A 14,181-nucleotide genomic window follows, 5' to 3' on the forward strand; every position below is an offset into this window, starting at 1 on the left:
GGAGCTTGAGGGCTGGCATGGAGCTAGAACTGGAACTTGTGTCCATTGCTTTCTGGTCCTTAGGGAAAAGTGATGCCAGTTAGGTGATGTGAATACTTACAGTACCACTTGGAACAATCCAGATGTGCAGTAGTTTAGTAGATTAGATTAACTCTTAGGGCTGAATTCTACATGAGAAACTTGCTGCATCCTCCACAGTGGTTGTGGGAGACTCTGTCTCCTTTGTTCCTGCAGATTAATTAATTATATTACTTCCTCCTGCAACAGTAACTCTCCAAGGTTCCCAAAACCAGACTGTCATCTAAAAATTACAGTTTAGCCCTGATGTTTGGCAAAATGCACAATCCACAGTTTTGGGAATGGAGGTCATCTTAGTATTTATCCAGCCTAAATAATGTGCAAAGGGGATTGTGAATGCGATTGTGTAGGATACCTAGAAGATAGAGTTTTACCTTCCTAATGAACTACGTTGTCACTTTATGAGACTCCATTTAATCTGTAAAATAACCAGTCCTGGTACCTGGTACCTGGTACTAGGAAATAGATGTTTATGTGAATACTTCATCCAACCAAAATGCCAGGTGCTACTGCTAATAAGCATAGCAGCAACAAAAGGTAATAGAATATTAAAACTATTCTCTTTGTACCTAACTCTGTTGTATCTCCTATTAACAAGAAATCAAACCCTCAAAATACTTCCTCCATGTGAGGGACTAAGTAACCTGCTTAAGGTCACATAGGATATCAGTGGCAGGGCATTCTAGGGGAGCAGCTTCACCTCCTCCCTCCTAAGAAGTTAGCAGAGAAGAAGCCCTTGCCCTAAAAGAGGAATCCAAGTATATATCACTGAGAAATGGTTTTTAAAATAGATTTCAGGCACAGAGACGTTGTTGTTGCTCACCTGCTCATTCACCCTATCCTTAATGACAACTAGGGTACAAAATGCTAACAAAAATATCTGGCTGTGCTAGACTTGCTCTTGTTCTTGATTCTAGATCAGTGGTTTTCAACCTGTGGTCCATGGACCCCTGGGGGTCTGCAGACTATGTCTAAGGGGCCTGCGGAAGATGACTATGATCAATGAAATACATAGGCGGTGGAAGGCCGAGGCTAACAGGGCTTAGCTCCCCAAAACACGACTCCAGTGCTCCAGCGCCACCGCTGCACCACCACCACGCCCTGCCACCCAGTGCCCCCACCTCGCACCGGCCCCACAAGAGGCACTGCACCACCTCCTGTACCCTGCCCTGCACTGCACCCCCACACCTCTAGCCCCTCCAAATAATGTTTTCTCCTGCCACCAATGATGAAATGTATGTGAATACCCAGACTTACAATTCAAAGTGGTCTGCACCACCATTCAAAATTTCCAAAGGGTCTCTGCCTCTGTTTGAAATCTTTTTAGGGGTCCACAAAGGAAAAAAGGTTGAAAACCACTGTTCTGGATAATCAATTGGGTGTTGGTGTTAGGCAGTGAAACACAGTGACAAACAGGATTTTATTACTGGACTTATCTAAAGGATGTTAGTGCCTTTCAGTTCAATTGAGTGGAACCTAAAGCAAAGAACCAACATCCTTCAGTTGGTAACCTTTACTGAAATTAGCTGAAGTTTTATTATGCATAATAAATGCATAATGCGTAATAAGTTGTATATATTTGAAGGCCTGATTCTTTTTGCAGGGTTAAGCCCCGTGACATCTAGGGATTGAAAAGAGTCACTAGGGCTTGAATTATTTCCCCAATTCACACAAGTATTTTTAGGGTTAATATGATGATGTGATTTCGACACAGGAGAAACAGTCCAAGGTGTGCTGATTTACAAAATCTGGAAAAAATCAGTGACATCTTTTGTACATATACAAATGATACTTTATCCAGTATAGGCCAATGAGGCCTGTTGTCTCTCACCTTTCTAAAACTTACATCACAAATGTACATGTCATGTCATGAGCAATCCCCTGATCTTTTTAAACAGTTTAACACTACAAGTATGTACATAAATCATGGTGTGCAACCAGGGAATGGAGCAGTCAGATGAAACCCTTTTTTGCAGTTGTGCATGTAAAAATGAAAGCACAACAAACAGAAGAGGTCAAGGAAATCACTTTAAACTAAGAGTGTGTATTCTGGTGTATTTTGAAAATAAAATGAAAACAGACATGGATGCCAACATAAAGATTATGCATAGAGATTTCCATGTAGCAGGCCCTGAACAATAATACTTTCTAATGCAGGCACCTCCTCATTATCACGTATACCTATAACCCCCACTGAAGTTAATAGAACTGAGCATGTTCCCTTTCTCGTAAAGCCGGGCACTTTTTATAGGCTGTCCACACTGGGAAATCCATGTTTTTTAGCCAAAAGATGGTGTATAAATGTAACTAAACTGGTCAAACTCCTGTGTTGACATTCTTATTTCACTTTAAGAGTATTTTTTCTGGTTTAATTTAAGTCAGTTGAGACCAGATTTAAGTTAGATCAAAATAAACCATTCTTAAATCGAAATAAGAGTATCTGCACAGTTTTCAAAACTTTAAATGAATCATTTAAAAATCATTTAAGTGGTTACATTGCAACTTTCTTATGTAGACAATTTAGGACTATTCAAATTTGTGCTAAGGAAGAGCTCCCCCCTGCCTTTTTTATTTGTTCTTTTTTTTCCGGTCCAATGCTCTTGAAATGTTATCCTCTCTGCTTCCTGACCTAAAGAAATGAAAGCATTTTAAAACAAGTTTTCTTTCTAATATTTACTGATGACTCCTTGAATTTTATGGGATTTGGAGTTGCTCAACACCTTTGAAAATTGTATCACTTTTTTTGGAGGCCCTATATTAGGAAGCACTTAGTGACAAAGAGGCCAAGTGAGCTGACTTCTAGCCTGCAGTACTGGCAGGGAACATTTTGGGGGCTCACTGGGAGCCCACTTTGCTGTAAATAGCTTCATAAGATGGATGTCTAGTTGCCCTTCTCGCCCCAGGGGACGGTGGCAGTCTGAGCCAGACTGCAGGGCCGGGACACTGCTCCTATATCAGTTTCTCTCCACATTGTATTTCATTTAATTTGATGAGCATTTGTCCCCTGGTTAAAAGTACAATTTTGTTGCAAATGAAGGGTCAGGGAGGGAGAGGAACAGCCCCAGGGAGGACAGAGTGGAGAGAAAAGAGTGGAGTCAGAGGAAGGCCAGAAGAAACTGCAATGCCTGTTTGGCTCCAAGCAATCTGCTCCACTATCTGGGATTTTGGCATCCTGACACACTGCCCCTCCAGCCTCTTAATAAGGAAAACAGGGCTCCTTTTTTCCTTTCCTGGGAGGAAAAGGAAAGGAAATAGGAAAAGAAAGTATCTTTTTTTTTTCCTTTTCCTTTTTTGCTCCTTCCTGAGAGTTGGGCAAATAAGGAGCTTCCTGAGACGGGTGATGTGGACAGTGGGATAAAAAGGAGCCAGAGGCTTGCAGCTTGAGAAGACATATCAGGGCTAGCTTGGGAGCAGGGTGGGAAGTGGGGTTTCAGAGAGGAAAGCCAAGTCCAGCTTCTAGGGGAGTCCCAAGGCAGAGGTTTCTCTGAAAGGGGCATGATCCATGACACCATCATTGAAAACAGTTGGTATATTTTGCTACATTTAAAAAATGCACTTTTAGTTCAAAGGATGCAGAAAAATAGCCATTAGGAGGAAAAGGAGGTAAATGCTGTTTGGTTTAGGCCTGCATATTGTTTTGTTTTGGTGGGTTTATTGAGCGTGTGTGGGTCTGTGTTGCCTTATGCTGTGAGCCACATAAACGTTGACCCAGGTTAGTGCTAGATTGGAGGTCGGAGCAGTCCCACCCTTAGTCTAGACACCTTCTCTGGTTGTCCCCCACCTGCGCAGCAGTGACTTGCCATGAGTGGCCTGGTGAGCAGGGGCAGGACAAGGAACTGGAGCTGTGAGTTGCCACTAGAGCAGCGGTCCCCAAACTGTGGGTCATGACCCCAATGGGGTTGCAGCATCAGCGGATGGGGTCATGGGGCTGGGGGACTGTGGCCTGGGAGGAGGGACCATGCTCAGGATATGCGGTCATGCTGATGAAGTGGGCCTGTAAATGGGGTCATGCTTTGGGAAGCACTGCACTTTTATCCCTGCTGTATGGGTGGGGGCGTGAGAGATCTTGGGATACTGGAGAACTTCAGTTTGGGCAGCACATCTGTGGGGAGCGGCCACATGTTAATGGAACAGGAGCCGGGTAGTGCAGATTAGAGGTAGCCCTGCCCTTGAGTGGCATAACTGAGCCACATAATGAGCGCTTCATACCGCTTTAAGGGAGTTATGTGTGGACAGTCCAGGGGTTAAGAGCTCCAGGAGCTGCATAACAAGGCCCTGCAAGGGGATGGTTATAATGTCAGAGAAACACCAAGGTCTCTAGTCTAGCAGGTGGAATCAAACAGCAACTGCCTCACCAATTCCCAGAGAGCCAGGGCTCTGGTTTTGACAGCTGTAGTCCCAAGCACGTTACGCAGTTGGAAGCTAGACACAAGAGATTCTGCCTCTTTCTTTTTGCTTTATGTTTCAAAGGGAAGGTGTAAAATGGGACATAACATGATCACAGGAGGCCTCTCCCTATCTTGGCTTCAGGGAGAAAGGAGCTAGAAAAAAGATCACTAAACTCAACTCCATTCCTTTTGGGAAATATTTATTGATTGCAAATCTAGTGCTGTACTCAGTAGCTATAAACTGTCGCTGATTTTGCTATTACAGACTAGCTGCAAAGGATTTTTTATTGCAGTCATCCTTATAATCTGCTATACTTAGAGTAATAGCTTTTTATTGCTATTACGTGTTCATTTGAAAAAGAGCACTTTGGTAAATATTAGAAAACACTTGTAGAGATACCTGTTTGTGGAAGGAATCAGGGAGGACAGACGACCTGAACAATAAAGAGAAGAAAGAAAACAAGAACAAATATATTTTTGCCTTGGAAGTGTCTTTCCTTTCTATACCCAATAGGAAATTGGAATAACCCTAAACTCATTTTGTCACTTTTCGATTAATCTGATGTGATTAGAATCAAATTTGGACTAGGGTCTACAGATACTACAGTGGAACAAGAAAATAATAATAATTGGTTTTGTTTTGAATGATTTCCTATAAGGAGGTTAAAACAGGAAGCTTGAGAGATTAAAGCAGGTGTTCTGTCCTATCTTGGGGGTCTTCAAGAGGAGGCTGGATAGATATTTGGCGGGGTGATATGACCCCAGCACTCATTCCTGCCCGGGGAAGGGGGTTGGACCTGATGATCTGTTTAGGTCCCTTCTGACCCTAGGCACTATGATACTATGGTTGCACATTTCCATATGGGAGACATGGATTTCCAACACTTTGGTCCATACATGATTCACCAAAGCAAAATGGTGCATGCACAAACTGGTCCTTCAGTGAGGAATAATGGATGTTTCAGAACATTTCTGTATAAACTAACAAAAAGCAGCATCTCTCTGTCCAATTAGCTAACCAGTAGGCCAACATCTTGGATGTGTTAACGCTTCATTTACATAGGAACTATTAGTTATTCTGTGTTCCTGCATTCTCAAACAAAAATTCACAGCTACAATTTTCCAGCTAGCTATCTCAAATTAGGCTTCCAGCGCCACATTTTGGCCTCTGAATAATTAAAGGGGCCTGAGTTTTTGGAATTTGTGTGTGGTCAGCCCCTCTGGAAATCCAACTTATCCGATGCAGAAAAGTATCATTAAGCATCAGTTTCAATAACATTGGCCCATTTTTTTCAAACATGCCACTAACTTAATAGAGAATATCCCTTATTTCTTCTTCAAATGTGAACTTGTGCAGTTTCCTCTTGTAGGTTTGAACAGCAGCATCTGTCAGGTCACACCTGCAGTATGCATGCGTTCCTGTGTTTTCACCTGGTGGTATCAAAAGGCAGAGTGGCTACAATCAGCGCTCTGTTCCTTCACTAATTCAGAATCCTAGATATGGAGAGTTACAGAAACAGGGATGGTGGGGGCAGGTATAAATACATCAGGGTGGGAAGGAATAACAGAAAGTAATAAGGCTTCTACTAAATTGGAGGAGACTCTAGTGAGAAAGGAGAACGCTGAGAAGGTTAAAATGCTCAGCAACACTGTTACTTGGTTCTCATTGCAAAGGATGAAGAAAGGAGACACAATAGGATGTACAACAACTAGAACCTGGTAACATGAGGTATCAGAATGATGAAGGGTCGAGTAAACACACCTAGGTCACTGTTAATCCTGACAAGCCCCACACGCAAGGCATAACTGGGCTCTTGAGTGCCCTGGGCAGCAGCTGCACATGGGCAGGATCAAGGGCTGTGCTGCTGGTGCTGTCTGGGCTGGAGTAGAGCTGCTGGTATTTGGTGCCTGGGGTTAGCGCCCCAGTCACTCCCCTTTGTTATGCTACTGCTCACATGTGAACTTCCTCCCCGCAGTGGTGGCCAGATCACCCTTTTAAACACAACTATTTTAGGCTGTGAAGTTCAGACATAACCGAAACAATATCTGCTAGCAACCTTGGTTTTCAAGGGCTTGAAAGCTCCCCCATATTTAAACAGGGTTTGACGGGTACTTTTCTTAACTCAGCCCATAAAGGAATCCTGTAACATGGCCTAAATGTGTGTGCATTCATTGAAGTATTCAGCCTGACTTTTTGACTTTGCCCTTTGAAGTTGATGCAAGTTCTCCCTGCCCACTGCAGTATTAACCAGCTTTACTCATACCCAGGAGGAGGTTTTTTCCACCCCCCTGTTCAACATGGGGAAAAGAAAACCTCATCTCAGAACTGAACACCAGGCTGCTCCAGCTGGGAGCTGTGGGGAGAGGCCGTGTGGGGAGTCTGGCTCAGCCAAGGACAGCTGCAATGTAGCACAGGTTCCTCCTTCCGGTGTCTGCTCCCCACCTGGCTCCTCTCCCCACCTCTCACCTCCTGTCCCTGTCCCCCTCGCTGGGAAAGGGCAGGCGGGGAAGAAGGAATCTGCCTGCTGCTACTGCTGAACCTGGCCAAGCCAGGCTGCCTGCACCCTCGCTCGCCACAGCTCCCAGCTGGAGCAGTCTGACTCCCAGCACGGGCTTGGGGGGAGCCCCAGAGCCACTCCTGACGTATCCCAGCCCTGCCCCAGGCTGCAGGAGGAAGCGGTGGCATGCAGGTTCCTCCTCCTCTACCCAGCTCCACTCCCCCTGCCCATCTCCCTTGCGGGCTGGGAGCAGACAGCCTGCTCCCCATGCTGTTTGCCACCCCACCACCTACCCTTTCCCCCCACCCCTACTTTCCCCACTGCTTACTGTTTCTGCTTTTCTGCTGCAGCACCTAGGGGGACAAATTTAAGGCAAACTTCCAATAATTAGTTTCTAGACATGGAAAATTGTAACCAATTCCCAATTTTCCATGTCTAAAAACCAATTACTTGGGGGGGAGGGGGTGGTGATCTTATACTCAGTGGCATCTTGGATTTGGGTAAATGTGGTCATTTCAAAATCCAGGTCAGTCCTTACAAAGTTTCTACTATTATTAATGTAACAACAAGTGGTATTATTCTTAGTATTAATAATTATGGTGATGGTTATTACTATCACAATCACCCCCTGTATGGTAGACTCACAACAATAACATGCATTTATTGGAAAGAATGCTCCCAGGCCCTTATTTGTTTTCTCCCATGTAGATTGACATTTCTTCCCCAACCAACACCTGGCCCGAGTACAATCTGTTTTCAGAAGCGTTTGGTGACCGTTTCTGCCTCATAGCTCCATCTGCTGGGACAATTTCTAATCTCTTCATGTTCTCATCTGTTTTCCACTTCCATAGCAGCTATAGGTTATCAGATAATACCGGGGTAAACAGACTGTAACATAGGTGTCCACAGTTTGGAGAATGTTTTTAATAGGTGCTTTTTTTAATAGGTGTTTTTAATTTCTTGTCTTTGTGCAGTATTCTGTCAAGAATAAAGGCTCAAAATAGAGAAATGTAAGGCAAAGATATCCATTTCAATTTTGTTTACATAGTTCTTAAGTACTTTATCTAAATCAATACAGGAGCCTACCGTCTCACAATTTACTTCAAACCACTCACCATTTCTGAATTACGTTTTCCTTTCTTTCCTAAGTATCATAGCCATGGCCTGCAATATTTGGCGCATTTAAGAAAAGATTGTGCCTTTTCATTACAACAATTTTTCCTCCTGTTTGGAGGTTTAAGGCCAGAAAGATCCATTACAACCACTGAATTTGACCTTCTTAATTGTAATTGGTTCTCCACTGAAATGTATTTAGATAATAATATACAAAAACCAGAAGAGAGATCCTGCTGTGCAAAACCACTTTAAGATTGTTTGAGTCTTCTTATGCTTTTATTTTGAATTACAGGATGACTTGCTACCAATTTATCTTTGTCAGAAGCTCCAATTTTGTTCAGAGAGTTTTATAATTCCTATGTTTGTGTCAATAATGGGATGTGGCAAAAGGGTGAATGTAGAAGTAGGAATATCCCTACAATTTGTGTGGATTAAATGGAAGCTATGCACTGGCAAAACAGGGATGCACTGACATCCTGTTACCACCAATGGAGCATCATCAGCTGTTCTCTGTGGTGCTCAAGTTGAAAGGACTCCATTTAAGTGAGGCAGGACAAGTTGAAAGCTGTGTCTGCGATCAGACATCCTCGATACCTTCATGTGCTACAACAGTCTTCTGCTTACTCCAGTTCTTACACTGCTTTCCCAGGACAAAGCCTCCTAGCCTTCTAACTCATAGCTACAGCCACCTTGACTCTACTTATAAGCTTTGGGTGGTCGTGCTGGGCTCTTGGTGCCAATAATATGGGGTCAGAGCTCCAGGTGTTGCGTTATACATACATCAGCCAAAATATCTGTGCCTCAATCACTGATTGTGTCAAAATACTTGATTCTGAAGTGTATGTAGTGCTATCCATTCCAAAATGTCCTGCCAAATAGCAAATGCTTCTACATTTTGAAGGTTTTTTTCCTATGGGTAGAGCACAGTCTATTTTGTTTGAGAGTGTTATTCTTAAGTAATCTTTTCTTGCTATCTGTTACATCAAATTTTGTGTTTGCTCTTTATGTTGGCAACAATTTTTTTTTAAATTTCTATTTAGCAATTTGAGTTACACAGATTCAGCTGGTTTAGTTTCCAGGTGAAGAAATCCATAATGCACTACCTGCCTTTAGGAAAAAATGCAGTTGTTGCAATGAGGAGAACTAAGAGACTTTCCAGTTTTGCCAAAGACTGTCTGTGTCACCTTGGGCAAATCATTGAATGCTCTCTTCCTTAGTCTTCCCATACGCAAATGAGGGAAAAGAACAATTCCCTACCTTGGAGACATTGTGAGACTAAATTCATGAATGCATGTCATGTGCTTACATACTGTAGTGATGAGCTTCACAGAAAGCAATAAGGAGGACGATTCTCTACTTGTTCCCCTGGTATGAATGAGCTATCCTCTTTCCTCTGAGTTGGACAGAGCTTGCCTTTCTGACTGTTTTCTGAAAAATAGAGAAGGTGGCTGAGACACCTACTGGCCGTTGTACCTCACTACTGGGTAGGTGTGGGCTATCCTGGGGGGAATGACATTTAACAGTGCAGTGCCCTGCTGTCACCATTTTTCAAACTCACAATGAGCAAATATTCAAGGTCGGAGGAGTCTCTAACTTACTAGTGCTACTGTCTGAAAATAAATATCATGGGTAATTAACTTCCTTTACAAGACAGAATAAAATAGATATTGACTGTCTTTTCATATTTATAAAGGCAAACAGTTATCCTTTGGGCTGAAAATTATTCAGTGAATAACCATTCATCATTATCCAAAGCCCATCATTGTGGCTAGCTCTTCTATCCATGGGGAAAATGTGTTTTTTTCCTAAAGACCCAAACTCCAATCACTATTTCTGCAACACAAACATGTTGTTCTGATTAGAAAGCTCACTGCCTGGGCATTTCTGTGTAGCCTGCTCTGTTTGAAACCCTGCCTTTTTCTGACTTCACTTCCTGAATCTGTTAACAACACTCACAGCCAAACAAAATACATGTTCACAATGCCGTTATTTGCAAAATATTCCCTTGCGAGTACAGCTGGGGCAACAAAAAGAGAGTTTCTCTCTAAACCTCAAGAACTGAGTGTTCTGCCTACAGGCAAGGAATGGGATGCACCAGGCAATATTTCATCTCAACAGTCAAATATTAAATCACAGCATTATACTGTGTTAATGCAGGCATGTCTTTCACTGTTTTGTGCCTGTCTAATTATGCAGAGTTGAAACAACCTAGTGACAGCACTGAAGAGAGTTCACAAAACAGATTGAGTAGGGAGAGGTAGGGTAAAGCTCCCCAGTGCATACTGCCCAGACCATGCATTTCAAAGCAGATGCTGAAAAGGAGAAGAGTAGTACTCACTGTGCCTCATTCCTCCTTCCACCCTTCACCTTGTGGTAACAGTGCTGGCAAGAAAGGTAATTAGTGCCAGTTATGATGTGGATTTTCTAACACGGACATCCCTGTACATCCTATACTGCTGAAAGCAGCAACTTATTCCATAGAGGCCAATGAACAACCATCCAATAGTGCCCACTTTCATTAGCTGCTGTACTACTAACCAACTTTTTCCTGTGCCTTGAAATGTCATTTGTGCGAGCTGGAACACTTCATGACTGCAGTGGTGAATGTATGTTATGGTGACAGGGTGGAGCCATTTGTCATTCAGCTGCATCTAATTAAAACAATCTTCTAGGAATGTGTTTCCAAAAACACAAACAACGCTCAGATGGTAAAGCCAGATCCTCGTTAATATGGTCTATAGCACAGCGCTGTCAAGAGTTAAACCTCTACCTTTGCAGGTAATTAATCTCCTTGCCCTGCTTATTTTGCTAGTTGGCACTTGTCAAAGCCCTGCAAAGCCACACCCCAGCAGTGCTGTATGTTATCCCTCTGCTGACTATTCCTACATATGGTCAAAATCAACTTACCTTCCGGGTTGCTGACATCAGCAAAATGTACTCTTGGCAAATTACAGTATCCTCCCAGTAACCCTTTGTTTGGTAAGTGTTGTTACAATTTTATGCATTTGACAACAGCAAATAAAATCTAAACATAGTAATCCCAACTCCAGCACATATATTATCAGGGAAGTAATGTTACTATAACTCAAACTTTAAAACAATCTACTCTCTGAAATGATTCATATCCCACAATTTATATGTGGGCCAAAAGAATCACTCATCAAAGGGGACTAATGTACACTACTACTGTATACTACTATAAAGGAACTACTATCCTGAGAGAAAGTAGTTACAAAAAGTTTCTGGGTATCCAAGTTTTGTTACTAGTTAACATATGTGTTTATTATGAACGATTTTGACTGACATTTTGCTAAGTACTGTGTTTTCTTACAAGAATTATAACTTTAAAAAGATGAGACTTTTAAGACGGACTAAACAGAATTATAAATTAATGTATTAATGATTTTTCATTCTGCCTCTCTCCCCTCAGCATCTGTTACCTCTTAGCTATATGGCTCCAACCCCCACCACTCTAAATGCATTTATATAAAACAGATTGTATTGCTAAAATTAATTGGACACAGAATCAGTATGTTGAAAATAGTGAATGATAAATATTACTATTTTCCACAAGCATGCGTGGTTTTTTTCAGAACTATTAAGTACCTTGTTTCTCAGTTGTTGCTTATATTTTTAGTCTATAAATTATTTTACATGCACACTGACAATGACAGGTAAGCTGTTGTCATAATAATGTCTTTTTTGAAAAAGAAAAATCCTCCCTAGATGCCTTGCTTTTTATTTACACCCTAATTTTCAATGTAGAAATAAAAGGTTTCCTCACTGTTAGCTTTACCCACTTTTCATATGGATAAATAAGTATACAATCAAAAGCAAGTGAAAGGGAAAGGAAGTAGAGATAGGGAAAGGGTTATAGAATGATTTTATTGTGACAACAGCATTGTCATAAATACTTATGAACAGAGATCACCTTTTATCTAGGAATAGTTAGACAAAAAAAAAAAAAAATATGAGGTGATGAGTTCCATGTGAAGGATACATTTTTTTTAAATCTCCTATTTTAAATATGTTACTGAGGACACTAGTTTACTAAGAAGCATCTAACATTAAATAGCCAGTTACAGTTCACACTATTTCAGCACAGGACAGTTCGATACAACAGCAGATTCCTCCAACCTGCTGTATTTTTTTTAAATGTACTGTCCAAACTGCTACTGGATTATGGTAGCCAATCCACATAAAGGCAATAAATAAAGATGCAAAAACCACATCTGTTTACATTACAGCATTGGTTTTGTATCCCCACTTTGACACATTCCTCTGATGTCTGTTGTTATAGAGTAAGTTTGACATCAGTCTTACCCCTTAAGAGTTTGGGATACAGGATACTGTCCTGATCCAAGTACTGGGGAGGGGGAGAAGGGAAGGGAAATGCATTTTTAAAAACAAGTTCCTAAAATATAAACAGAACTTTTCTGGGATTCTTTTCCAGAAGCAAAAGAATAAGAGAAAATTATACTTTTATTACAAAACTGCAAATTCAGGGTGCTTGGGGAAGAAACTCTGTCTTATTTACAAAACAATACTGGGCAGACCCCAAATAAACAACATAAAAATAACTTACAAAGTCATGAAGTAGTTTATTGACATTAATCAGCTTTCATAAAATAATAATAATAAAAAAAAAGGTATGTACATACACAATTTAAGTGAAGGCAGCCAGCATAGTTCATTTTTTATCTCAGCCTCCCACAAGCCTCCCTCCCACTTTTTTTTTTTTTCCTTTAAAGAGAGTACTACAGAAAGCAAACTACAGTCTCTATTGCAGTTTAACCTTTAATACTGAATGATCATCGAATGTTAGGTCCATGCAGGTCTTGGTCAGTGTTAAAACAAGAGATCTGAAATCTCCTCGGAGCAGGCACAGCACTTCTTAGAGCGGTGCTGCTGGCTGCTTCACCCACTCGCTTGGACTGAAGGCTTGCCAGTCTTTCCACACACGCGCTTGGCGGGGCGCAGGCAGGACTCAATGCCTTTCAGCTTTTACCATTAGCTTTACGTGTCTGCCACTTCTGGGGGGTTTGTTTGCTCTACCACAACCTCATTAGTTCTGACTCGAGTCAATCTCTTCAAAATGTTTGCAACTGTTGTGTTAGCATGAGCTGGCACCCACTGTTGACATGGTTCATGACCTTCTGCTTAAGCTGTGCAACCTGTTCTCTGAGCATGTTGGCAGTGGATGCCAGTTCTGAGTTCTGGGCTTTCAAAGTTTTCACTTTTTCTTCCAATCTGGCAATCCTTTCCAGCTTCCTTTTCCGGCACTTGGAGGCGGCGATTCGATTTCTCATGCGCTTCCTTTCAGCCTTGATCCTCTCCTGAGACTCCATGTCAATGGGGGACAGCGGAGGAGTCTCCCCGGGCATTTCAGGGACAGTCTGAGGCTCTTCTTTCAACGCCTGAAGCCTGGGATGCTGCACCGGCATCTGGGGGTTCATGTGATGCTGCGGCGGTGGCGGTGGGTAGCCCATGCTGCCCGGTGTGTAGCCGGGGGCTGAGTTAAGGGCGTTGGGGTTGAAGTTGCTGAGATTGGCGTACACCGGCGGCTCACTGTGCAAACTGGCGCTGAACCCGCTGTTGCCGGCCATGGAGGAGACAGGTGCCATGCCGCCACCGCCGCCGACAGGTTGGGCAGCTGAGGTGACGCTGGGCACCGTGTTCTGGTTGTGCAGCTCAGCCAGCGCCCGCACGAAGCCTTCGGCGAAGCCCTCCTGCTCATCCGTCACGTTTTTGGGACAGAGGAACTGGGTGGGGGTCGGTGTGGTGGTGATGAGCCCGTTGCTGGACTGGATGATGAGGCGCTCCAGCTCGGGAGAGGCCAGCTTGAGCAGCCCCACGTCGGGCGAGGTGAGCAGGTCGGTGCTCTTGTTCCTCAGGTGAGGCTTCAGGGCGCTGGCAGGGTCGGCCAGGTTCAGGGTCATGCTCTGCTTCAGCGCTTTGGGGTTGTTGTATCCGTAGCCACCGCTCTCGGGCGGCGCGAAGGCGGCGTTCAGGGCATCCTCGTAGAAGGTAGGCTCCATCTTTGCAGTCATAGAACAGGGGGCCGCGGGCAGGCCGGCACCGGGCAGCCGGGGCGCGCGGGC

The 14,181-nt window shown here is 43.1% G+C and overlaps 1 protein-coding gene across 1 annotated transcript; it reads right to left on the reverse strand.

Moving 5' to 3' along the window:
* Window positions 1-11,946: 11,946 nt before the first annotated feature.
* Window positions 11,947-14,175, reverse strand: JUN (Jun proto-oncogene, AP-1 transcription factor subunit). The gene has a single exon (XM_019531521.1). The coding sequence runs from the start codon at window positions 14,128-14,130 to the stop codon at window positions 13,171-13,173; it is 960 nt and encodes a 319-aa protein (XP_019387066.1). The 5' UTR covers window positions 14,131-14,175; the 3' UTR covers window positions 11,947-13,170.
* Window positions 14,176-14,181: the final 6 nt, after the last annotated feature.

The sequence above is a fragment of the Crocodylus porosus genome, unplaced genomic scaffold, assembly GCF_001723895.1.
Source record: "Crocodylus porosus isolate Cpor-Errol unplaced genomic scaffold, CroPor_comp1, whole genome shotgun sequence".
In the NCBI taxonomy this organism is placed as follows: domain Eukaryota; kingdom Metazoa; phylum Chordata; order Crocodylia; family Crocodylidae; genus Crocodylus; species Crocodylus porosus.

Coding starts and splice junctions, on each gene's coding strand:
- JUN (XM_019531521.1), bottom strand. CDS start 14,130: ATGACTGCAAAGATGGAGCCTACCTTCTACGAGGATGCCCTGAACGCC.